Source organism: Phoxinus phoxinus (assembly GCF_949152265.1).
Source record: "Phoxinus phoxinus genome assembly, chromosome: 21".
Taxonomy (NCBI): domain Eukaryota; kingdom Metazoa; phylum Chordata; class Actinopteri; order Cypriniformes; family Leuciscidae; genus Phoxinus; species Phoxinus phoxinus.
Window position 1 is genome coordinate 6349547 of NC_136896.1, and position 24562 is coordinate 6374108.

The 24562-nt window shown below is 37.3% G+C and overlaps 1 protein-coding gene across 4 annotated transcripts in view; it reads right to left on the reverse strand.

Annotated features, from left to right (window-relative positions):
- ttyh2 (tweety family member 2) overlaps positions 1–24562 on the reverse strand; it is a 48611-nt gene that overhangs the window by 18038 nt on the left and 6011 nt on the right. For all 4 annotated transcript variants that reach the window (XM_079596259.1, XM_079596258.1, XM_079596257.1 and 1 more), the window contains exons 2-3: positions 13689–13864; positions 3814–3925 (exon numbers count right to left, since the gene is read on the reverse strand). In XM_079596259.1, the coding sequence (XP_079452385.1) occupies positions 3814–3925; positions 13689–13864 (288 nt within the window). The remainder of the gene's footprint in view (positions 1–3813; positions 3926–13688; positions 13865–24562) is intronic.

Here is a 24562-nt window from a genome sequence, read left to right on the forward strand (position 1 = left end):
GGGTGAGACTTTCAGTGAGTGTTTGGGATGTTTGAAATGGTAAGCATGCTACAACTTTTCCACCAACCAGCAAAAACTTTCAAAACTCTTCAGAAAAACATCTTTCTTGCATCTTTTAACACATTTCAAAAGTTCCACTTCCACCCTAAATATAGTCTAAACATTAAAATATATCTACCGTATATTGCTAATAATAACATGATTTACAGTCTGATTAACTCTTTCCCTGCCAGTGTTAACAAAATAATGGGGGGAAAAAAGAAAAATCAAAAAGAAAAGAAAAGACAAGGAAAAATACAATATAAAAAGAAAAACAGAAAGAAAGAGTAACAAAAAAAGTCATACAATTCTATAAACTGTTTAGTAGGTTCTGACTCAGGATTTTTGTCTGCCTTGAACGGTCAGGAGGGGACAGTGAAGGGCCGGGTGCTGACAGAAGGTTAATATATACACAGAGCACTAAAGTGGCTCAAACTCCTGCACCTGGAGCCCAGTCGGCAGAGACCAGTCAACCTCCATTCCACAGATTGAAAAAAACAAAAAAACAAAGGTATTTTATAAATCACAACCCTGTCAAACAGACTCTGCCTCCAAACTATTTTCCTCCAGGTTCTCTTGAGCAAGTCATTCTGAAGCCTTTAGCCTAGAGAAGACTGAAATGTCCACAAACGTGACACTTTAATCTTCGCCGTCAAACATTTCACTGACTACTTCTCACTCACAAATCAAACTCTGGATAAAGTTACACTTGTGGAAAACATATTTATGTTTAAGGAGCTGGCATGAGTCCAACAATGTCTGCTTTCTATTCAAAGTGACCTTCACAAGCTGAGAGGACAGTATAAAACGACCCAGCGCTCTGCATCATGTCACACCCTGCAGAGAAAAAAGGTATTTATGGAACAACAGAGCACTGGGTTGACATTGTTATATTATAGCCACCCTTTTAAAAAAATTGCGATCAATTTTCTTTTTCATGTATTGACTAAATTATTGAACATTTCTAGAATTGTTACAAAAATACTGTTCATTAACACGTTGACCTTTTAGGTGGCATGTTGTCACAATGACCATGTTGTTTATTGACACTGATCTTAGAAGAATAATTTTGTACAAAATATGAAAATATTATCTAAAACAATATTATTGAGAATTTACGGAGCACGTAAATGGTACATGGTGGTGGAATTTTTTTATAATGCTTTTGCGTTCCCCCAAGATATTTGATGTTTGTTCGCAAAACCTTTGCATTCCCTTGCAAAAACGTTTGCAATCTCCCGAGAAAGTTTGTGTTTGAGGATAAAAAGATTTAGCGAGTGAATACAAAGTTTCTCAGGGGAAATGAAAAACATTTGTGAGACGATTGAAGTTGCATTGACATAATTGTTCCTTCAATCTCATATTTTCTCCATCCCCATGCCTCTTTAGGGGCTCCATATGAATTAATGACAATAAAAATTATAAATAAATGTAAAAAAAAAAAAAAAAAAAAAAAAAGTTCATATTAAATATTAATTAAAATATAGTACAGTAAAACAAATTAAATAATAATAAAAAATACATATTTTATTTGTAATTACATTTTATAAAGTGTATACAACATAAAACAATGGGACTGTTTGCCCAAAAATGTATCGAATTCATTATGGTTCTCCTCTTCTGTAACTCAAACCAAATAATTTATGTCCTTGATAATCCTTAGGTGCCTCTGTGCACACAAAATAGATCTCCACAGGAAACCACACAGTTCATTTGCAAGCACAGAGGGGGTGTTGAGAGGAGGTGAACAGGAGACCTTATGGCCCAGAACCAATAAACCCTAAAACCAAGCAGTCACCACTCAACACTCCTGAAAAAAAGTCTGTTACTCCTCTTAACTCATTTAAAAGGGCTGCACAGTGTGCAGACGAGTGTGTGTGTGTGTGTGCACATATGAGTGTATCTGTGAGACCGAGTATCTGCGTGCAATGGATGCCAAATTAAATCATTGTTTTCAGGCAGGCAGAACCATTGAAGAGCCTCAATCAGGAAGTCGAAGGTTTCACAAGTGACTTCATCAAAGCCTTTGTCGCAAGGTTCAAGGCCAATTATGTGCAATGCATGCAGGGTTTTCAGACAGTGGACACTTTGTGCCATTGGTCTCGAAGGAGCAATCCAAGAATGGAGGGTCTCTTTTGCTTGATGGCAGGCTTAGATAAATGTACTGATGATTCTTGAAGCCATCAAAGCTGACATTAATATGAGGTCATGACCTGGATATCTAAAACATCTCTAGCCCTTCTGAGCACCATTACATCATTTTCTCACAGCTCAGCACTGTAATCTCCTTGAGGCCGAATGCTAATGAAAATTATGGCTGATTCTTCCCTCGAAAGTGCAGTTCCTAGGTCAGTTTTGCCTTTTGGCTCGTGATGACTCAGACCGTGTGTTGAGAGGATCAAGTTGACCTCAGACAAGTGTGTGCCTCATAATTTAGAGTGAGACAGAAACTAAGCATTCATCTCCATTAGTGCAGATGGGGAGCTAATCCTCAACTCCTCAATGGTGTGAGCGGGCAGATGCTTCGGTTCAGATTCAGCATAAACACTTCCCTGAAGGCTCATACAAGAGGTGTAAGTGAACTGAACAGGTGTGGATTATTCTATAGCTTGTGAGATGTTTGCACTCAAATCCATACCTTTTTTTAAGTTCTATATGGAAACAAATGCATCAGCTACACACTTGGAAATAAATATATGGTTATGATTGATGATGTTAACACTAGAGCTACTAATGTCCAATGGATCTCAAAATTACAGAATTCAGGATTGACGACTGTTATACTAACAGGTGCGACTCTCAAAATGTTCTGTTCAAACAACAGTTGCTGTATGTCTGAGTGGAAAGACTGATAGATAGATGGATAGATCACACCTGACCAATGGCTGACAGGGAATATTTTCAGGATAACCGTTTGAAAAAAAGTGTTGAGAATTGAGAGGTGAAATAGGTGAACTAATCATTGCTTTTGCAGTCTTTCAGTCCACCAGGCAATGAAATAGCTAAAACTCACAACCAGAGGCATGAAAGGCCCGAACGAGTGCATGAAATTGGTGCGTGAAGCAGGATTAAAGCGTCTTAGTGTCACTGTCAGCTCTACGCATTTGAATCAGAAAAACGGAGACGGATATAAATAGGTCTGGCTGAAGATGCGTGAATTAGGTTTTATTCATGCCACAGCCTTCAGGGCCTTGAAAGGGACAATGACGAAAGGAAAAAGAGGCCTTAATAATGGCACAAACATAAAAGGCTGTAAAAACCAATTTGAGGTATTTTCTTCAACTACTCCATATCACAGGAACACACTAGAGTGAGTCTCTGTATTCGAACACGCATAGATACACCCCTCGTCGTTCCAAAGAGACATGCGGTGGCATGTAACTCCATATATCTTCAATGGTGTCCTTGCTATTGCAAAAGGGATGTCAGAAAATCAATCATGCGCTCAGTGGGGGAACCCATGACATTTTAGCAGCGCTGATTGGCAGAAAAAAAAAGGATTTTACAGAAGCAGACAACTGAACTCTGAGAATATAGGGACCATCTGGCTGAGGTTTGGTTGGAAGGAACGCTTTGATAGAAAGTGCAGAACTATTTTCAGGGAGGGAAAAGAGACAATGTTAGAGCTTTTGGAAGGAGAGAATTTGGTCGGGAGAAGTCAGCGAGACTATTGGGACATTTCGGCTGAAACTTGTCAAGACTAAAATTGATTAGCAAGTCAAAAAACAGTCTAAATGTGTTATCTATAGTCAGCGCTGCTATATTTGTACTTACCAAACTGTCCACTCCCGCCAGTGTGTGATTGGCATTATAGAGGGAATAGGTCAGCTGATACACCCCATCATTGGTTTCACTGTTTCCATAGAAACCAACTCCCACAGCAACACTGAAAAGTCAAAAGGTGAAAAGTTAAAATTAATTGTGATCATCAGGCCCTCACAGAATATTATATGCACATGCAGAAATCCGCAGAGGGGTTTCGACAGATCTGGAACACCGGTCATTCACAAAGGTTTACACTTTTTATTAAATGATTTGGCTGGTTTTACCATGCTTTTAGCTTTCACTAAGCGTACACATTTTACCACGTTTAAACCCCAAAATAACAGCTGAAAATATTGAAAAAAATGCTCCTAAAATGTGTTTCATGCACTTGGTTTGTCAACACTTTAAATAAAAGATACAGGATTGCAAATGTACACAATAGTGATATTTTAGTATAATGTATGTACCATTAGTGTTTATTATTAATAACTGGAACTAGCTTTTTTATTTTTCAGTTTTCATTTTATATATTCATTGTGATTTTAATTTAGGGTTCAGCAATTTTTTATGTGCTTTTGTTTAGATTGTTAGTATTTTATTTTTATATATCTTAATACATTTTTATTTCAGTTATAGTAATCTTAGTACTTCAACTTAAAAAAAATTCAGTGCGTTTCCAAAGAAACACTTAACTTTCATTTAAGTTTTTTTTTGCATACATTTTTATTTCAAATACAAAACGATTTTGAATAGTTTTAGTCAACAATAACAACACTGTTATGAGTTCAAGTCATCAAATGGGACAAGCCAGTCACTGAGTAGGGTAAGTCATGCCAGAAAATGTTTCCTGTGCTTAGATTAACATCATTTTGGACCGAAGAAGCTCTATATGGATCTAAAGTTAAATGACTGGGAAATGAAGGCTGTGGTGCACGCGTGCCACATGCAGGTCTATAATATTCAGCAGGAGCCGTACTAAGCCAGAGGCTAATGTTCCCACAAGGGTTGAGGAAATTACAAAAAGATGGTGCCTTCTGCCTGTGAGAACAACACACAAGCACTATGAGAGCGAGAGAAAGATAACCACGCGTTCAGAACAATAATACAATCACAACCATTATTGAAGGGTTAGTTCACCCAAAAAAGAAAAATTATGTCATCAAATACCCACCTTCATGTCGTTTAAAATCCATAAGACTAGTTCATCTTCGGAACACAAAGATTATATTTTTCGTGAAATCTGAGAGATTTCAGTCCCTCCATTGAAAGTCTGTTCACCCAAAACTCTGACAGTTCAAAAAGTTCATAAATAGGCCGTAGCATTGGGGTGAATTCAGGGTGATTTGAACATTACCGTTGAAATGACTTGGGCAAAGTGTCCCATTCAACCTGAATTCACCCTAAATCCACAGGAATTGAGCACAAATCCAGGTCTTCTGAAGAGACATGGTCGCATTATATGACGAGGAGGTTTGATTTGAATTTCACATATAAAAAAAATAATCAGAGAACATGCATATGGAATTCAAATTTTGCAAACGGAAACTCATGCTTGTTTGGCGTGCGAGAACCAATGAGGTTCATTCTTGTGTCATTCCTGCACAATTGAGCTTTCGCAAGAACCAATGAGGCTTGTTTTCGTGCGTCAAGCAAGAACGGTTGCTGATCAATGTTTATGTGTGAGTAAAAGCCTGAATTAAATGTTCAACATATAAAGCAATCATATCTCTTCAGAAGACTTTGATTAAACCACTCGATTCATATGGATTTAGTTTTGGGTGAACAGCCTTTCAATGAAGAAACGGTTTAATTTGTGTTCTGTAGATGAACAAAAGTTGTATGGGTTTGGAACAACATGAGGGTGAGCGATTTTAATAAAGTCTATAATCACCATAAAAGAGACTATTTCTGAACAAACCATACACTTAACTTTAGCATTTAACTCATTCCTTAACATTTAAGCAGCCTGAAATGATTCCTAGTGAATCAAGATGATTTGTGCATCTTGTTTTCATTTTATCATCTTTTATTCACGCTCATGTTGTTTCAAACTTGAATTTTTTTCTCGTTTGACTTAATCGGAAAAAGAAAAATTGGGGGCAGCAATCTCATAAAACTTACACTGAAGGAGGGGCCGTATCTGGATACTAGAATGTCAGAGAAAATGAGCTGGAAAACAACCACCAACCAACTACCCACAACACCCTAGTATCATAACGGCAAGTTCTTGAGAGCTTCTACCACGCTTTATAGTAACTGACTTGACATATCCAGTAAAATTGCACTGGTGAAGATATAGGCTACTCATGATGTGTCACTGCAAACAACACAGTCCTTTCTCCAAACCAATTTCTCAAAAACAGCCATTCAAAAATCAGACAATGGTCCAAATACAACCCATTTGAGATAAAGCATGGCTGAGCAAGCCATCTTAATGAGTTAATAAATCTTTGGCATGAAACCGAGAACATTAGCGTGAGAGTCCATTCCCTCCACACCAAGCCACAATCTTCTCAACACTGGGAACAGGAAGCATTTCGCATAGAAAGAATGATGTCATCAAAATGGCCAGGCTCATCTCTGTTCTCGGTATTTGGCTTATTAGTCCCCAGAGACCATATGAGGTCAATAACACCGCACAGGAAGTGAAGTCATATCCCGCAATGCATTGTTAATAAAGGGTGCCCTTTGAGGATCATCCCTGGTCCACCCTCCTTTGTGTTAAACTTATATTTCACGTTTGGGACCATAATGAGCGGAGCTATGAAATGCAAAATCTGTTCTCGGTCCTGTGTCAGCTGAAGAGTATAGACTGATTTTAGATCAGACTGACAGCGAGGGACTCCTGGGGAAATGTAAAAGTGTAATGATTCTTCAAAAGCTTTTTGCCTTTGGAGTGGGTGAGGAGTCATAAAGACACACTCACAAACACAAACACAAAGAATGGTGAAGTGCCCTGAGGCCGTGTGCCGCCTTGCACCGAAACTACGCACGGGAGAATGTGTGCGGCCTGGAACAGGGGACTTTATTAAAATTATGGGAAGAGTGAATTCTCATTAGCTGGATGCCTCAAGCCAAACTGCATCATTCTCCTGATCCATCTTTGATTTAAAAAGTGCATGAGAAAATGTAGCTGCATTGGGGAGAGGAAGGAGAGAGAGAGACAATGAAATGACAGCTTTCTCATAAAAATGGTGAGAGCTGACTAAAAGCACCAGTTTCAATCAGTGTTATTACTGTTAACGGAAACCAGAATGAAGAATAAAACTTTAACAGAAAAAAAAACTGAAAGTAAACATATTTGATGACCCAAAATGAACTAAAATAATAATTAAAAAAATATTAGGTAAAACTTTGATAGTCAAGTCACCTTTATTTATATAGCGCTTTTTACAATACAGATTGTAGTTAACTTTATACACTCTACACAATAAGGAACTTTGCAACTAAATGTCAACTAGTCAGAGTATTTGCAGACTGTCTGCATGATATTTGCTAACACTATTTTGATGGTCAGCCAACAGACATTCAACTGACTAAGTAACTCTGCAACTACATGCCAACTCATACTAACCCGGACCTAACAGTCTACTAATATTCTAATGAGAGTTAGTTGACATGTTCCAAAGTTACTTACTGTTAGTAGAATGTCTAAAGTGGACTATCAAAATAAAGTGTAACCAAATCTGAATCTGTTTTTTGAGATTTTTTTATTTATTTTTTTGTCCATCCATACAGTGAAAGTCAACAGGCTCCGATGTTTGGTGGCTTCCCAAAGTTTTTCAAAATATCTTTGTGTTCTGCATAAATAAACTGATTTGTTATAACATTAGGCTGAGTTAATGATATCACCCTAATGATATATTTGGGTGAACTATCCTAAACTATATCATTTAATCATCACTAGTGTTGGCAGCACAAAAAAATAAACAAATAAAAATAAAACACTGATCAGATTTTACAGTGGAAGAGTGAAAATGAATTAACTGAACTAAAACCTAAAATTTAAATCCATTAACCATATAGCTCCAATTTTAATTTTGAAAACAAACGCTGCGTCCAAAATCTCAGATACTTTACTTTATTCAGATATACTTTACTCAGATACAATCACTTTACTTCCATTCACATATTATGGGATACTAAAGTGTCCATCGAATGCAACCTTCAGAATCTCGGATCTTTTCGCCTACTGGTTTATGAGATACTACTCGAGTCGTCTCACATACTGTTTTTCACATACTAGTAGAAAAGTAGGCATATTCGGAAGCAGCGAAAGTCATTTCACAAGGTATCGGCTTGCGGCAATGAACATTTCTGGGGAAGAATTAATGCATCAAACTGTTAGAAGATACTGAAAAGTTGAAAGCGCTTAGACGCAAGATAACTAGATATAACTGTAGATTCTGTGAAATAATCAATAGTTATTTGAATGTAGAAATTAATTGAATGATAAAAGTAAAACGAACTGTTGTCGGTCACTTTCCATGTCAATCAAGATGATCATGACTATCAAAAGTATGACGTTCTTGCCAAAATGTAAAATGGATTAGATTCTATACTCAAAAGGCTGTCTTTGCGAAAGACTAAGAACATCAGAATTAAAAATTTTCACGGATTAGTTCACAGATTTATTCAAAACGCACTGCTCACAAAAAAAAAGACTCCATAATGAGACAAAGCCCTTTCATCTTTCAATGTTTAGGCTAACCAAACACTTCAAATGCAAAACCTGTTTGGAAAAGACAGCTGAAGAGAAACCGCTCTTTTTGCAGCACTCTGCAAGATGACTTAGTCAAATTATTAACATTGTAGATGGTTGCTGGTGAAGAACTGAATCCGAATCACTCTGCAGAGCTGCTAAAACCTGTGGTCTTCAGACAGCCAATGAGGAGCCTGCATTTGAAAAACTGGTGCTATTATAGGCAATTGCTCCCCGTAGTTCATCATGGTCTCATCCATGCTTTTCAAAACCAAAGCACTAATGCTGTATTTTTTGCTACAAGAACCACAGAGCCTTAAGATGTTTTGCCTTTAAATGGTTAAACAGTGCCAAAAAAAGCTCTGCTCTGGCCTCAAAAACCAGGTCTGAAAGCAGGCACATAAATAATAGCTAAATAAAGCTTGTGCTTTTATCAACTGAATGGAGGAAAACAGAGGGAGGCATTACTGAGTAAAGTATGAAGTAAAATAGAGGAGGATCTTTCACCGAATGTGATTTCAGTGTATCCTCAGATGTCTCCTCTCCTGAAGGGGGCAGTGCTTTGTTACGATAGATTTGCATTCCTTTATTCAATCGCTGGGTTCTTTGTTCATGCCACCACAGTAATGTGGGGCTCTTGTCGTTTTGAAGCCCTAAGTAGGGGGTGGGCAGGCTTGTTTGCTGAAGCTGTAACCATCTGTCAAGCCATCTTGGTCCTGCATGATTCATTAGAACATGACTGATGAACACCATATTGGTCATTCACCCTCAAACTGTAGGCTACAACTTCCTGCCTCATCAAGTTCTTTAACATGAAACATGACTGCACATTTACATGAAAACTACAGTAATTGGTGATATTTCAATCAGATCAAATACAGTGTGAACACAGTGCCAAAGTAAAATAACAATAATACATTTTACTTTACATTTTTTTTTTTTTACATTTTGAGAAAACAGTTATAATGTTACAGGAATAAAATTGTACAATTAGGAGATTAAAGAAAAACATTTTTTTTGTCATTTTTTATTAATGATGAATGTCACAATAGCAATAGAACGAACATGCTTTAAAGTGAGATATGGATTTAGTCAAAACAATTTAGGATAGTATGAACCACTTCAATTTGATGTAGCTACTTTACTTACAAAAAAGGAAAGTCATGATAAAGACACTGATTTGAAAATGCCTCACACTCATTGACTGCTCCTGGCTAAGCAACAGTCAATAAAGAATACATAAATGACTAGGCTAAAGTGTGCTGATCTAGATTTATCGCCATCAGTCATATGCTGAACAGCGGGTGTCAGAACTGAACCATTACCCCTCACACACGTCAAACAGGAAGATGACGATAGGTTACAGATGTCGGAGTGTGGCAGAAAACAACTGGTGAAGCACCGCAGGATAAGAGATCCTGTCTCTTCTCTTCGACCCGTCAGTGAAAGCTTCTATGAGATCTGTGGAGGTCACGTCATCAGGTGGAGAAACAAGGGCAGCTGTGGCATGTGCAAAGGCTGTTCTTTTTTTCAGAAAAATAGAAACTAGAATACAACTCAACTTCATTCTATTAACACGAATGTTTATATTTTTAACAATAGTTTGTATAGCGTAATATAGTAATAAATGACTCACCCTCATGACCCATATTATTTATATTATAGTACTGTATCACACACACTTTTTAATTTTTTTATATGCATACTAATTTAGTTTACCCAATACATATACATATATATATATATATACATGCCTATATAATTTGATGTGATATTTACTATTTGATGAGAGTCATTACTATTTAGTGCTTATTTAATTTCTTTAATTAAAGCAGTTAAAAATGCTCTTCATGTCGTGATCTAAGCAACTCTTGAAAAGGAGCAGTACATCCGAACGCAGGGGAACCATGGCAACACAAGCTGTAGATTACCAAAACACCAAAGCAGCTATTGCCCAACGCCTGTCATTCAGCAATATAATGGAGAAAATAAAATAATATTTATTGTGTAGTCACAATGGCACAGTATAGTGGCATCTCGGAAAGCACAGTCTGCGATTAGGACCAGATCCACTTGCACAAAATACTAGACATTGTGGTGTTATTGCTAATTTGCAATTGATTGTTTTCTCTTCTTCATCATCATATTTAACTTAGTTTAAATAAAGTTTTGATTTCTGAAAGTTATACATTACACAAATTTTTATACTGAAATAAAATTGCATCTCAAAAGATCAAGGACAACATTACTCATGATAAGAACCCCTTTAAATAAAACATTGAAACTGTGTAAGACCCCTTTAATGACAGATGATTTATCATATAAAAAATTCTGAAACCTAACATATCACCTGAGAGCAATCTAGGACCCCAAAGAGCTCCATCATTTCATACTGCCTGATCTGAGACTCTCACTGAGACAGAATATTGATTTGAAGCCAGATTTAGACGAAGGTTTAGTATTAAATGCACACCTCTATCTACGTCTTCACTCTTCACCCATCATTCCAACTAAACAACCAACCCTATAATTTTCTTCTGGACACTGCAGAAACACTGCAAACCACATTAACATTTAATGTAGATGAAGTCAGTCTTGCTGAAACATCATGCCCGTTTTAGCAAAAATACATAAATAATAGAAGGAGAGGTTAGAAGTGTTAAATGCAAAGTTTCCAAAGTTAAATGCCTGTATACTGAAAACAAAAAAAAACAACAGACAGCCTTCAGTGAACAATAAACGTATAGAATACGAACAATGTCTGCAAGGAGACAATGGTGAAAGTTTAGAGAATCCATAAGCATCACAAATTTAAGCTGATTTCATATGAAGCTACACTGAATGCATGTGTATGCATGCATTCATATATATAAGTAAATTAAGCAAGTTTACATTGAAGTGTAACACAAATATATAGATTGATATCTACAATTTATAGAACTATAGAAAGTTATCTAAAAGATATTTTATACCAACCCATATACAAAAGTAAGCAATTCCTGATGTTAAACTCAGACCACGCTTTCGCATTTAACCCAACAGTAGGCTCTGTTTCCCCACAGAAGGTTTCAGAATACTAACAGTTGTAATGCTAACTTAATAATATCAACACAGATGAGTGTCATGGGACTGAGAGGATGGTGCACACACACACACGACTAACTCAATCGAGCACTTTAGAGCTCAGCATTACTCCAGCAGCGGTGGGATGATGTAACAGCTGGGATAGTGCCTGCTGGGAGACTGGAGCATTGAGATAGATTAGATAACTCTCCTTCTGCTATTAGCATGTCAAAGTAACAACTATTTACTTTAAGAAAGCTGTGTGTAGTGAAGCTCCCAAGAGTTAAAACCTTTAAAGACTGAATGTGGCTGTCTGCAAATACATTAATTTTTGCTGACCAATTCACAACATGAAACCAAAACGGACTCTAATTACTTAAAAGGCATAGCTTTTTTTTTCCTTTTTTTTTTTATCATTCCATGGAGGAAAAAAAAGGGGGGGGGGGGGGCTATACGCACCAATCTTATTGTGTAATTGTTAAATGAAACTGTTATAACTCGATCTTCCGGTGTAACTACAGACTTCGCTTTGGTGACGTATGCCAATCTTTTTAATAATTGTGTCTGCTTTAAACTGGTCCTGCACAAATATCATCACTACTTCAATACCTATGAATAATTTGCTTTGACTTAAGTACAATGATGATTTAAAAGCCAATTATTTAATTTTGAAAAAATGTCTTTATAATATTATGCTATATTTCTTCTTTATGCATACTTGAAATATGTATGAAATATATACCGTACATACATTTACTTTACAAAAGATAGTCCCTTTTTGGGGTCCACGGCATCAAAAGGCTTGAAAAACCCTTTGCATAAAGCAATATAATTGATCCATGCATTTCAAGTCTTCTGAAGTCATAAGATAGCTTTGTGTCACTGATAATCTTTCCATTGCCAAATCGCATTTACGCATTCAAAAATACAGGAGGGAGAAAAATATTTAAGAGCAGAATCAGACGGTGAGATTTTCAGTATCAACCTATATTTCAGTTTTTCATTATAACATTGCTATTATATGGCTTAAGTCATATGGACTCTTTTCTTAGTTCTTTTATGCGTTTTTTTTTTGTCCTTTGAGCTTGACAGCCATGGTCACTAAGAACTGAATCTGTGAAGAAGTGAATGCCACTCGTTCTTAATGGATGGAGGCAGAAATCTGCAGTGTCTGAGCAGAAGGCAAAGGGCCGTCTCGGTATGTCCAAAGGCTATTCAACCCCCTGTTAAAATCCTAAATACTAGTCAAACTCTGAATGTTCCCACAACCCCTCCTCCAACTCAGACCTGACAGACAATGTGGCCCGAAACAAAACTGGAGTGTTTCTATCGCCGGTCAGCGGTATGGGGTTTAGACAGGAATGTAGATCACTCTCGGCATCCGAGCAGAGCAACACTACCTGAAGTCACCCAGTGAATAATCGTTTTTATAGAGCAAGAGAATAAACTGAACCTCTTGGAGAAAGAAGTTGAGAGCAAATAAGAGTGTGTGAGAGAAACAGAGGCGGTCTCTTTACTAGGTTGTCTGTTAAATCTCTACAGCCAATAACATAAAGCCTCTCCTGTCTTTCTCACTTCAATATTAAAGGAGCCATAACATATTGTGAGTGAGTGAGTGAGTGAGTGAGTGAGTAAGTGAGTGAGTGAGTGAGTGAGTGAGTGAGTGAGTGAGTGAGTGAGTGAGTGAGTGAGTGAGTGAGTGAGTGAGTGAGTGAGTGAGTGAGTGAGTGAGTGAGTGAGTGAGTGAGTGAGTGAGTTGGATGGAAGAGACAAAAAGCTAAATAAAAAAAATAAAAAGAGGTGGGGACATAGAGGAAGATATGTCACCAGGAAGTTATGAGCTAATTTGCCAAAGGGGATTTTGCTAGTAGCTGCCATGTTGATTCATCACTCATTTCAAATCGCGTGACCGATGACAACAAATACCTTCACATAAATTCTTCCATTTTAAATTGTGCTAAACCATGCCAGAGACAGAACGTTTGAAATAACCACAATGAACATATAAGCAAATCATTCTCCCATATATTTTTTACACATACACTTGTAAAAGTGCTTAACTATGCAGGCTGCATCTTGAGCGGGTTTATCTCGTGTGAGAACAGTGGGTGGTACGTACCAGCAGATGAGTCCGGCAGCAACAGCAGCCCAAGTGACACAGCAAGAGTTGGATTTCTTACTTTCCTCTTCCTCCTCATCCTTCCGACAGCAGCACAGGCAGCTCAGGTAGATGGCCAGACACAGCAGATTCACACCGAGCCCAGCTGCTGCTACACAGCCCAGGAAGATGAGCGACTGAAACAGAAAAAGAGAAATATGAGATATGAGTTTCTTTGTTAAAAGAGACATGAGGCAAAACTTTTTTTTTCTGGTTCTTTTGAAATGAAAGAGTTTGATCTCATATGCCATTCATAACACAAAGCTCCCTTATCATCAGTCCACATATGAAAACTAAAATTATCTCGGAGTTGTTCAGAAAGTGTCACTGGCTATGATATCTGAATTATGAGTAGGCTACTTTAACAATTGACCAACCGTATTTACATGAATACAAATGCATATTCCGTTTACAACTCTTAAAGTCAACATGAAATCCAAATTGATGTCCTGATGCATGTTTTTTTTTTTTTTGTCTTCCTGTGTGTACAATTTATCTATGCATTTTTTGTTTCACGATCCAAATCAACTCCTAATGGACAAAAATCAAACCCTGTCCAACACGTTTCCTTATTTCTAATTATTTATCTGTGAAATAAGTCATATTATGAAAGTAATATGGGTTATGAATGCTGTTGATAAAAAAAAAGGTGTACTGTTGACACTAAGAAAAACAAAATGGGTTACAAATTTTGAGAACAATTTTTTTCATGATCCAATCAACTCCCAATGGATAAAATCAATCCCCGTCCAACTTTTTTTTTCTTATTGATGTCCATGTTTCACTGTGAAATGCGTCTGATTATGCAAGTACAATGTGAAAATATGAAATACCCTTTTAAACTAGAGAAAACGGAGAAAAAGGCTGTTGTCCTCCCCTTTTGCCAAATAGAAAGGAAAACTTCACACCCATAATGCACTGGGGTATGTTGCTGTCCAAGGCCACTCCCACCAGTCTTCTATGAATACGCTTAACAGTCAAATACTAAGTTGTGTTAGTAGGAAATACTTCTTAGCAAACGTTTAGTCATAATTGACTTGCATTCTCGGGTGCAAGAATTCAAAGAGTAAATGTTTAACGGGAGTGAGTTACTTTCGGTTTCCAGGGAAAGATCCAGCGGTGGCTCAAGGCTGCAAAGTATCGGAAATGTAGAACGCCGCGATGTATAAACTGAAAAACCATGAGCTTCTAATCAACATTTAAAACTAGATGACCACGAACACAGTGGTTTAGACAAAACAGAGGGGAAAAACAAAGAAACTGCCAGTAAATTTTGAATGTTCATTACATTTACATGCTACCAACTCTGTAACAATACAAAGCGGGTTGCAGAATATGGACCTTTAAAAACATTAATAATAAATATAATCCTAATGCAATCTTTACATACATAAATCTCAGATGCAGCAATTACATTTTGCTATATTTAAAGCTCCCATGTGTACTACCTGTGACCTTGTCAGCTAATGCAAGTTTCTCATTAATGTCGAATGAAGTCACGACCTCCTGAGATGTTTTCCGAACACAGACAATGCATTGCACTGATAACGCAGAGGTCTTTTCTGGTTGCAACACACTGTCATATATAACTTAAAGTTCCAGTTGATAGATCCGGAGCTATTTTAGTCCCACAGCCTTTAATGGGGGCACAAGGTAGCGTGTTGCTCCGCCAATGCTTAGTACACACCACCGTTAAAGAAGCATGATCTCATTTTTGGCACTGAAAATGGTCTAAACTTGGTTGAAAACATTCACCCAGACAAGAATCTATGGATTTTATGCAGTGACTGGGGATAAATATGACAACTGATGGGGCAGTACAATTATTCAACAAAAGGCACACTCATATACACACACACCATGTCGTATCCCATCCTCCTCTCGGCTCTGAAGGGGATGGAGAAAGTAGGACAGCTATAGCAAGCAGCCCCAGAGTCTTTATTTTCTGCATCACCATCCCTGTTTCTTGCATTGTCTGTCTCTTTCGGTTACATTCAACGCTGTCTCTTTCATCCTCTGGGTGGTGGGACATCCTAAGCCATCTGCTTCACTCCCATCTATTAACGCTAAGACTAATAAGTCAACCAATCTACCCACAACTCCAGTAGCTGCATTCCTCCACTGTGTGAGAGAAACTAGTCAGAAATCACAACAGACAAAGAATACGTTTATACCATATTTCATTTGAGATTATATAAGGACTGTAAATATTATAACTAATAGTTCAACCCACAGTCTATCAATGGGCAACTTTATCCATCTTGACCCATCCCATCCAATACTCTATTAGCATTGGCCATTGAAAAACCCATAATGATCATAAAGGTGCATTCACACCATGTCGAAATTCTCGTAACTACAACATTACGACTTGTAAAAAGAGTTTACGTCCTCATAGAACATTTAATTACAACTTGTAAACGTTGATTTGTCTGAGAGCTCCGACTTGTAACACCTGACCGCTGCCGCGTCACCCGAAAAAACTCAAAATGGCAGCGGCTTCAGCAGTGAAACATAGTGCACTGCACACACAAGCAGTCATTTCATAATTTTTCTGTTTAATAATTACATTGACTATTTATAAATGTTTTAATAATACAAGAATAATCTGAAAATAAACAAAAGACATACAAATGTCTATTGGTTACTCAAACTACACCAATTAATTGAGCATCAAAACACGAATACTGCTAATTTAACAATTACGAATTAGCAAATGAGACCTAGAAAAAGAAAAAATCAGAAATTAAATTCAAATTATTTTGTTCTATATTCACAATTGATCAGTTGGCCAATACACTACCGTTCAAAAGTTTAGGGTCAGTACGTTTCACGCGCGCACACACACACTTTTATTCAGAAGGATGCTTTTTAAAAAAAACAGTTATTTTACATTGTAAAAATATCAAACAAATTATTTTTGATCAAATAAATGCAGCTTTGGTGAGCATAAGAGAGTAAAACAAACACATTTTGACTGGTACTGTAGCCCACTAATCACAAACATCAATATGTATCTATTAAATGTCAGATATTTAAGCAAAATGCATTAAGAAAACCCACAGTGTCTCATTTCAGCCACATTGTCTGAAAAAGATGAGTCTGTGTAAACCCCTCCTCCACCTTTGAGGATGGTGAATTCCCCATCAGGCCTTTGTGAAGGGTAAATAGGGGTTGATGAAGGTACTGTGATGAGGAAATGGGGGGAGGATGTCCACACAGACTGCCACAGGGGGGTCTTATGGGAGGGGATGGGGCACATTTTAGGGAATGAGTGTGTGTTTTCATTCTCACTGAGGAGTGGGGATTTGAGAGGGTGTGTGCGTGTGTGTGTCAGTAAGAGAAGCAGTTGGTGTGGAAACAAGGGGAGAAAGACTGGCATTATGTTTACTGCTTTTGGCCAGAGACAGAAAAAAAAAACATAAATAAACATCACCATAGCAACCTCCAGGTTCTCTCTGCCCTTGTAGTTAAGTCCTGGGACAAAGTGAAAAGAGGAATTATCATAGACTATTTTAATGAAGCAGCGTGTGACTACAAGACTGGAATTACCCAGACTAAATCCTGTGATCTTCGTGAACTACGAGAAACTTGTTTTGTCTGACAGGGAAAAGCCTAAGAGATTAATGATGGGTGGTATAAGCAACATCTTATATCATGGCAACATTAAAGGGATAGTTCAATTTAAAATTAAAATTCTGTCATCATTTACTCCCTCAAGTTGTTTCAAACCTGTATGAATTTCGTTCTTTTGCTGAACACAAAGGAATATATTTTGAAGAATTCAGTAACCAAACAGTTAACTGGTCCCATTTACTGCCATGGTAGGAAAAAAAATAAACTATGGCAGTCAATGGGACCAGTTAACTGTTTGGTTAAATTTTTCATATTACTGCTTTTATATATATTTTTATTTCACATCAAATAAATACAGCCTCTGTGAGCATAAGAGATATGTGTATTTGTATAACAGTGAATTAAATACTGTTATTTTATTCTCACTGAAGCTCGATGGATGCAGACCAAAAGATCAAATTAGTCATAACAAATGATTATGTGTGGCATGAGTGCAAAAACAGCTTCACAATAGGTAAGAATCAATACAATAAAACAATTTTTCCAAGACAAGTTCTTCCTCATCTTGGCTTGACTGATACACGACACGTCCTGCTCTATATTTTCACATTAATGCCTGTTTGAATAAAGCAGTCCTGCCACTATTGCCTAGACAATATATCTACACCGTGCAGTAAGATACTGTTAGACATCTCCCTCCCCTGTTGCATATATCTGTGACATACCTTTGATATAATACACATACACAAGATATACAGGTAAAGAAATAGAGAACGGAAGCCCACAAAATGATGCAGAGTGTAAACAAGGATAAGAATGGGAGAGAAAAAGATTGCATGTGTTTGCGCAAGAGAGAGACAGAAAAGGAAGATAAATCATGCAATAAAGATTCAGAGCCATTATTATGAATACAATGAATCGCTTCAGAATACATTTGGAAAACGCATAAACAACACCCGTGCCGTGTTGCAGGCTTATCTGGCCTTACCAATGTTTTCTCTGTCACAAACATACACACTCGCACGGCAAAAGTGAGTGTGTAATTATAATAGTCAAACAAATACAATGTGCACGCACACACAAAGAGTGTGCATTAATGCCAGGCAGACATGAATAATGGAACACCTGCATTATCCTCTATGGAAATAGAGGCAAAGAGGATTTATTTACACACTCCCACACTTCTTCACCAAGTCATTTCCACCCACCCATATTCCCTTGTCATTCAAACACACAAACAGACGGGACACAAGACTGAGAGCTGTTTTTCAATTAACCACCCCTGATACTTACAAATGTCTTACAGGATCACTGCACAGGGTTCCCACACCTTTTCACCAATTAATTTCAATGGCACTTTCAAGACAATATTTTAGGGCTGAGTAAAAATATATAAATATGTCTGAATTTTCATGATTTTAAAATTCCCTGACTGTGGAAACTTCCCCCAAAAAAGTTCCCCTATTATGCCATGTTCCTAATTTAGTTTTGGAGGTCTCCTACAATAGGCTCACATGCATCCAAGGTCAAACACACTTTAATTTCTGCATAATATACATTGCAGCATCATATCAGTGTCTGAGACAGTTCTATAAAGGATTCGGTCTCTCTAAGCCCCTCCTTTCTCACAGCCTACTCTGCTCTGATTGGTCAGATGGCAAGTCTGTTGTGGCTGGACTACCATTACAGCACGTCAGAAACATCATTATTACCATATCTGTATTACATATATGGATCTTCCTTAGCACTTGCATTCACAGTGATACAAATATATCGTTATACGATAACAATGGTATCGTTTTACTGTATAAATTCGAGCCCGAGTCCTCAGTGCAGGCAAAGTGGATTTGCAGTGTCTTTTTGACATGTTGTCAACATGAACTAAACTCGTCCAGGCCTCGGCTACAACTACAGAGATTAAGGGCGGGTCAAAGAAGTAGACATTGTTCGCAGACAGCCAATGAAAACTGGCTGGCATACATAGGCTGGCATTGTGCAATTTTTTTTTACAAACCTACAGAGTTTACTGATGACTCATTTCAGACAGTTCAGAATTGGATCTTTCTTTTGGGAGACAAGAACTACATTTATCATGATCTTTGAAATGTTGCTGATCGTTTACATTCACAAACAGCTATATTACATGAAAGGTAACATCTGAAAAAGCATAATATGGGCACTTTAAAGTCAACATGATCAAAAAATTTTCACTGATTTACTTTCTCAAAAAAAAACAAAAAAACATCCTTATTGTAAAGGATTCATAACGGCCAAAAATTTAATCAAATTGTAAAAAACGAATAATCTTTTACTTTTCAACCAGCTCGACTTAACATGATTAAATCAAGTCCCGCCCACAAGTTTTTTTTTACTGTGTCACTCAGAAATACATCAGATTATATATGGAAAAATGGGTTTCGAATGGTGTTTCATGTTGACTGAGCGAGGTCTGACAATGAGCCCCCTCAGAAAGCGGCACGCTTTTCTGTGCTTGTTAAGACTTTGAATGTAAATAAGGGAAATGTCGCTGACAGGTCTTCCATAACGTTCTTATATGTTTCTGCTTTGCTGTGGTTAAAAAGCAACCACCCTGCCTCATCCACTTTTTGTTTTTCCTTTTCCTTTTATCATTTCATTTCTGTAGTCCATCCATCTTATAGCATCGATAAGGCACATAGAAAGACATCTGGGAGAACGAAAGAGGCGAGACAGGCGAGAGAAGGACGGGTGGGGAGAAAAGGGGGGAAAACGATGGGGGAAGAAGAAAGGACAGTAAAGAGATGGTGAAACGCAAAAGTAGGGAGTTGGGAAGGAGGGTGGAGAAGATAGTGTGCAAGAAAAAAATGGGAAGGACACAAGGGAGGGCTAAAAGGGGTTCAAACAGAGGATTATGGGAATAAAGTGGCATGGAATCTCCACGAAAGAGAACAAAGGACACAACGCAGCCCATGTGAATGCAATTTCACATCCTCACTCACAACCACCCACCGCCCCTCGGTCAAAAACACTGCTGTCTTTCTCCAGGAATGAAGTGCTCAGCATCTCTCGTTCGATATAATAAAGTTTAATTGAAGCCTTAAGGAAATGACTGTTGAAACACAGCTTATTCGTTCAGAATGTGATGACAGTGTCATATACTGTATGCACATTCAGCATCCTTTCTCACAAGACTGTATAGCAGTTGACCCTTAATGTGTCCATATGCTGTCTTAAGTCTACTGTCATCTTTTTCAATCAATTTAACGAATCCTTGCTGAATGAAAGTATTTCTTTCAACGAAATCTTACTGACCCCAAACTTAACTAATTACATAATGCTTGTATTTGCTTATAAAAGTTATTTTAAAAAGCATTATCAAACCTGAAACATAGGCTAATACAAACAAACAGCAGTTTTCTATCTCAAATGCTACACGGTCATAATCTGAAATGCATTTGGCTTTTTTGCCTGCTTGGAAACCGATAGATGCATCCAATTTTAAAATTATTTAGGCATATTAACATCAACCACACCAGTTCTCAGGCACAAGAAGATGTTTTCATGTACAAATACTTTTCATACCTTTCAACACAAACAGACCTGGGTTATTTCAGTTCAGCGATTCGGTAAAGTGCTCCGTCATGTTCTTTAGCTTGTTTGCATAGAGTGTCCACTACATTCATAGACCGATTTTCCCTTGGGGTCACTGACATACAGCTCAACCTGAGCATAGCTGGCTACAGGCCTGGATAAAACACCCTTTTCAAATGCCAATCACACACCGTCTCCGTGAATAGGCAGGCTGTAAAACTGGACGTAAATGAGCTTCCACAGACAAAGCCTTTAAGCTTCGAGGAACAAACAGGGCCGATTCAAGTAGTTTGCTGCTGCCTGAGGGGAGATATATATTGAGGCAAACAAGAGTCAAATAATACTGGAGATTGAGACCTTTAAACTGAATATTTTCACATGGAGGAAATGGATGACTGATCACATGGTCAGGTTTAGGGAAAGTGGCCAACAATTTCCAGAAAGACAGGTATATGTAAGAATGTAAGCGAAGCTGCTCCAACATACGTTTAAATATGTGTTACTTCTCTGAGAAAGAGACATTAACGGTTAACCCAACAGGTATAGGAGACTTGAGACTTCTAATAAACCAGTATCCTGTATCTATACTAGCATCAGTGACCATGCACACTAACTATAAGAAACACAGGCTCATAGAATGAAAGATTAGCATTAGTGCGTATCAACTAGGCTAGCACATTAAGAATAGTATGTGAAAGATGGCCAGATTGTGTACTATTTCCAGTGGATTTTTCAAAGTGTGCATCCATGCAAGAGATCAATAAATTAAAAAGCCACAAAAAGGTTCTAAATAAGGAGAAATGTCTTAAAATATTGCATAAAATCTTTAATGGGTTATTAAAAAAAATAATTTAAACTAAATTAAATTATCCCATAAGTTAGGCTATATATATATATATATATATATATATATATATATATATATATATATATATATATAAAAAGCACCTGGCAGAACCCATTAAGGTTGTATAGAAGCTTTTCAGTATAACAATAAAACACTGCCAAAAGTTTGAGACAGTTCTTTGATTAAGTATCGAGAGATGTTAATTATATGAAATATTAAATTAAGGTATATAAAACAAATGTCTTAATACTGGTGTAGTATTTGTCATTGCAAAATGTACTAGGTAAAAGTATTCAAATTGGGATCCATATTTTGTAGAGCCAAGCGGTGGATGTGCTTTCTGTGGAAGTTCTGAGCCAAACTTCAGCTATATGGCCACAGCAGGTGGAGAACAGCTGTGTGGAGCACACTGACGCCCATCTGCTGGGAGCTGGGAGAGAAATAGACTCGTTCAAGAGCGACACATCAACCTATTGATCAGAAATCTACAATAGTATGCTCTTGAGGTACATAATTACATATTTTACATGATAAAATTGAGTAATATGCCTCAGGGAAAGTCAGCGTATTATGTATTAAAACCATTAAAGCTACACAGTGTAATTTTTTAAGTTGATTCTTAGCAAAAAACACTATCTAAAAATTATATGTGCTCATTTAATGTAAAATTACTTCTTCCAACCAATCAAGTATTCTCGTAAGCGTAGAATCTGCCATTCATAATACATACGAGTGAGTCGCTGAATGGCGGAAGCCATGTTGCGCCTCCATCTTGAAAATACATTAGCCAAAGAGGGACATACCTGGAAATTCAAGCTTCGCCTTTCGCATTTTTATACTCCGTGGCAACGTGACGAATGCGAGGGGGAGATTACTCGCGACTGCCGGCAGATTTGAAATAATACGGCCACCGTAGGAGTTAAAACACCCTTGGAATGGGAGGGGCTAGAAAGTAATATTCAGTTGGTAGTCATTTAGCCACAATTTCACCGCTAGATGGGAGAAAATCCTACATAACGTAGCTTTAAACAAGCCATTAAACATCAATGAAAAAAATATGTATGCTAATGTAATCTCCAGGTGATTTCCAAGATCTCAGTGAAAGAAAAACTGCAAATAGTTTCAGTGAACAATATACCAGAATATTTGAGAAGACTCCAGTGTTGTGTCAAGGCAAGGCCATGAGTGGCTTGGATGACTGGGGTTTTACAGTAAAGCAGAGGCAAGCTTTTAGGAAGGTCCACAACGGAGCAGTCAACCTCTCTCGATTCTGTCCTCATCTTTCCTACACTGCTTTTGAAAGGGAGTAGGGGGTTTGGGGGGCAACCTCGGGGGGCTTTTCCAACACAGTGCGCTCGGATGAACCTCCCCACCCTCACAGCTGGGACATCATTAACTGAGCGGAGCAGGTCATGGGCTTTGGGCGAATAAAGAAACAGGAAGGAGACACAGAGGAAGAAAGAAAGATAAGGGCACTGCAGAATACTGTTACATATACCAATGTTAAAAATTGAGGTTAGAAAGATTGATTTTTGTATTTAAAATATATATATATATATATATCTATATCTCAATAGTTTCCACAAAAATATTAAGCAGCACAGCCATTTTCAACTGTAATGATAATAAGAAGTCTTTCTTGACCAAATTAGCATATTTAAGTGATTTCTGAAGGATCATGTGACACTGAAGACTGGCGTAACGATGATGAAAATTCAGCGTTTGCCATTACAAGAACAAATTACATTTTAAAATGTATTTTAAAAAATAAAGAAAAAAACCTCAAGCTTACTGAAGACAAGTAAACAGTCACTCATTAAATGAGAACAAATATACTAATTACAACCAATAGGACAAAACTACAATAGAACAGACACAAATTAAATAGACAGAGTAGGCTACATATATTGTATAAATTGGCCTAATTAAAATTGACAAAAAACTGCATAGTCTTTACTGTGTAAAATACAAGAGCCGTTTGATTAACATTAAAAGCACAGTATATTAGGCTCAATAGGCTGCTGTCACTTTAAAATCGAATGCACTGATCAAATACACTGATACACATGCACTTTCTTTCTCAACGGTTTATGTTCACTTAAGACATAAATGACTGTTTATGAGGATACGTGCAAAGATGGGTATTTTGACGCAAAAGCATGTGTATTTGACCGTTCAAGCCAATATACGGCAGCAAAAAGAACTCCGACAGCGCTCAGAAACCATCTCTCAGACAGCGAAATGAGCTTTCTTTCGCTGCTTATTGCACTTTAATGGCTTAAAATCACTAGTTTTTGAACAGCAATGTTTAAAAACGCATGCAAATGATAAGCTTTCGCGATGCCACAGCACAGCAATGTCACGTGAGCGTGTAACCATGATAGAGAGTCCAAAGTCTCTACCGGTTGGCAGATTTCAACCAGTTAATCGTGTCGTCCACCCCTATTTGTACTATTATTTGAAAATATTAGTGTTGTTACTTATTTTTAATCAAATCCTGTTAATGTATCCCTTGTGAGCATAAGAGACTTCTTTCAAAACATCTTACTGATCCCAAACTTTTGAACAGTAGTGTACTTTATTGCAACTTTCAGTGATAGACTGAACTTGGAGGAATGTAAAACTGGAGTCTAAATTACAGACCTGCCAGTCTCTTATGCGATTAATAAAAAAGACAAAAAAACTCAATGCTTTACACAGAATAACTTTAGCAGCTGTAGTAAACCCTCTTCAATTTATTATGAACAAAAAGACCTACTGAAATGAACAGACACTCTTTATTTATTATATTTAATGATCATGCAGTGAATATTATTAATATTCCATTAAATTAATTGAGAAA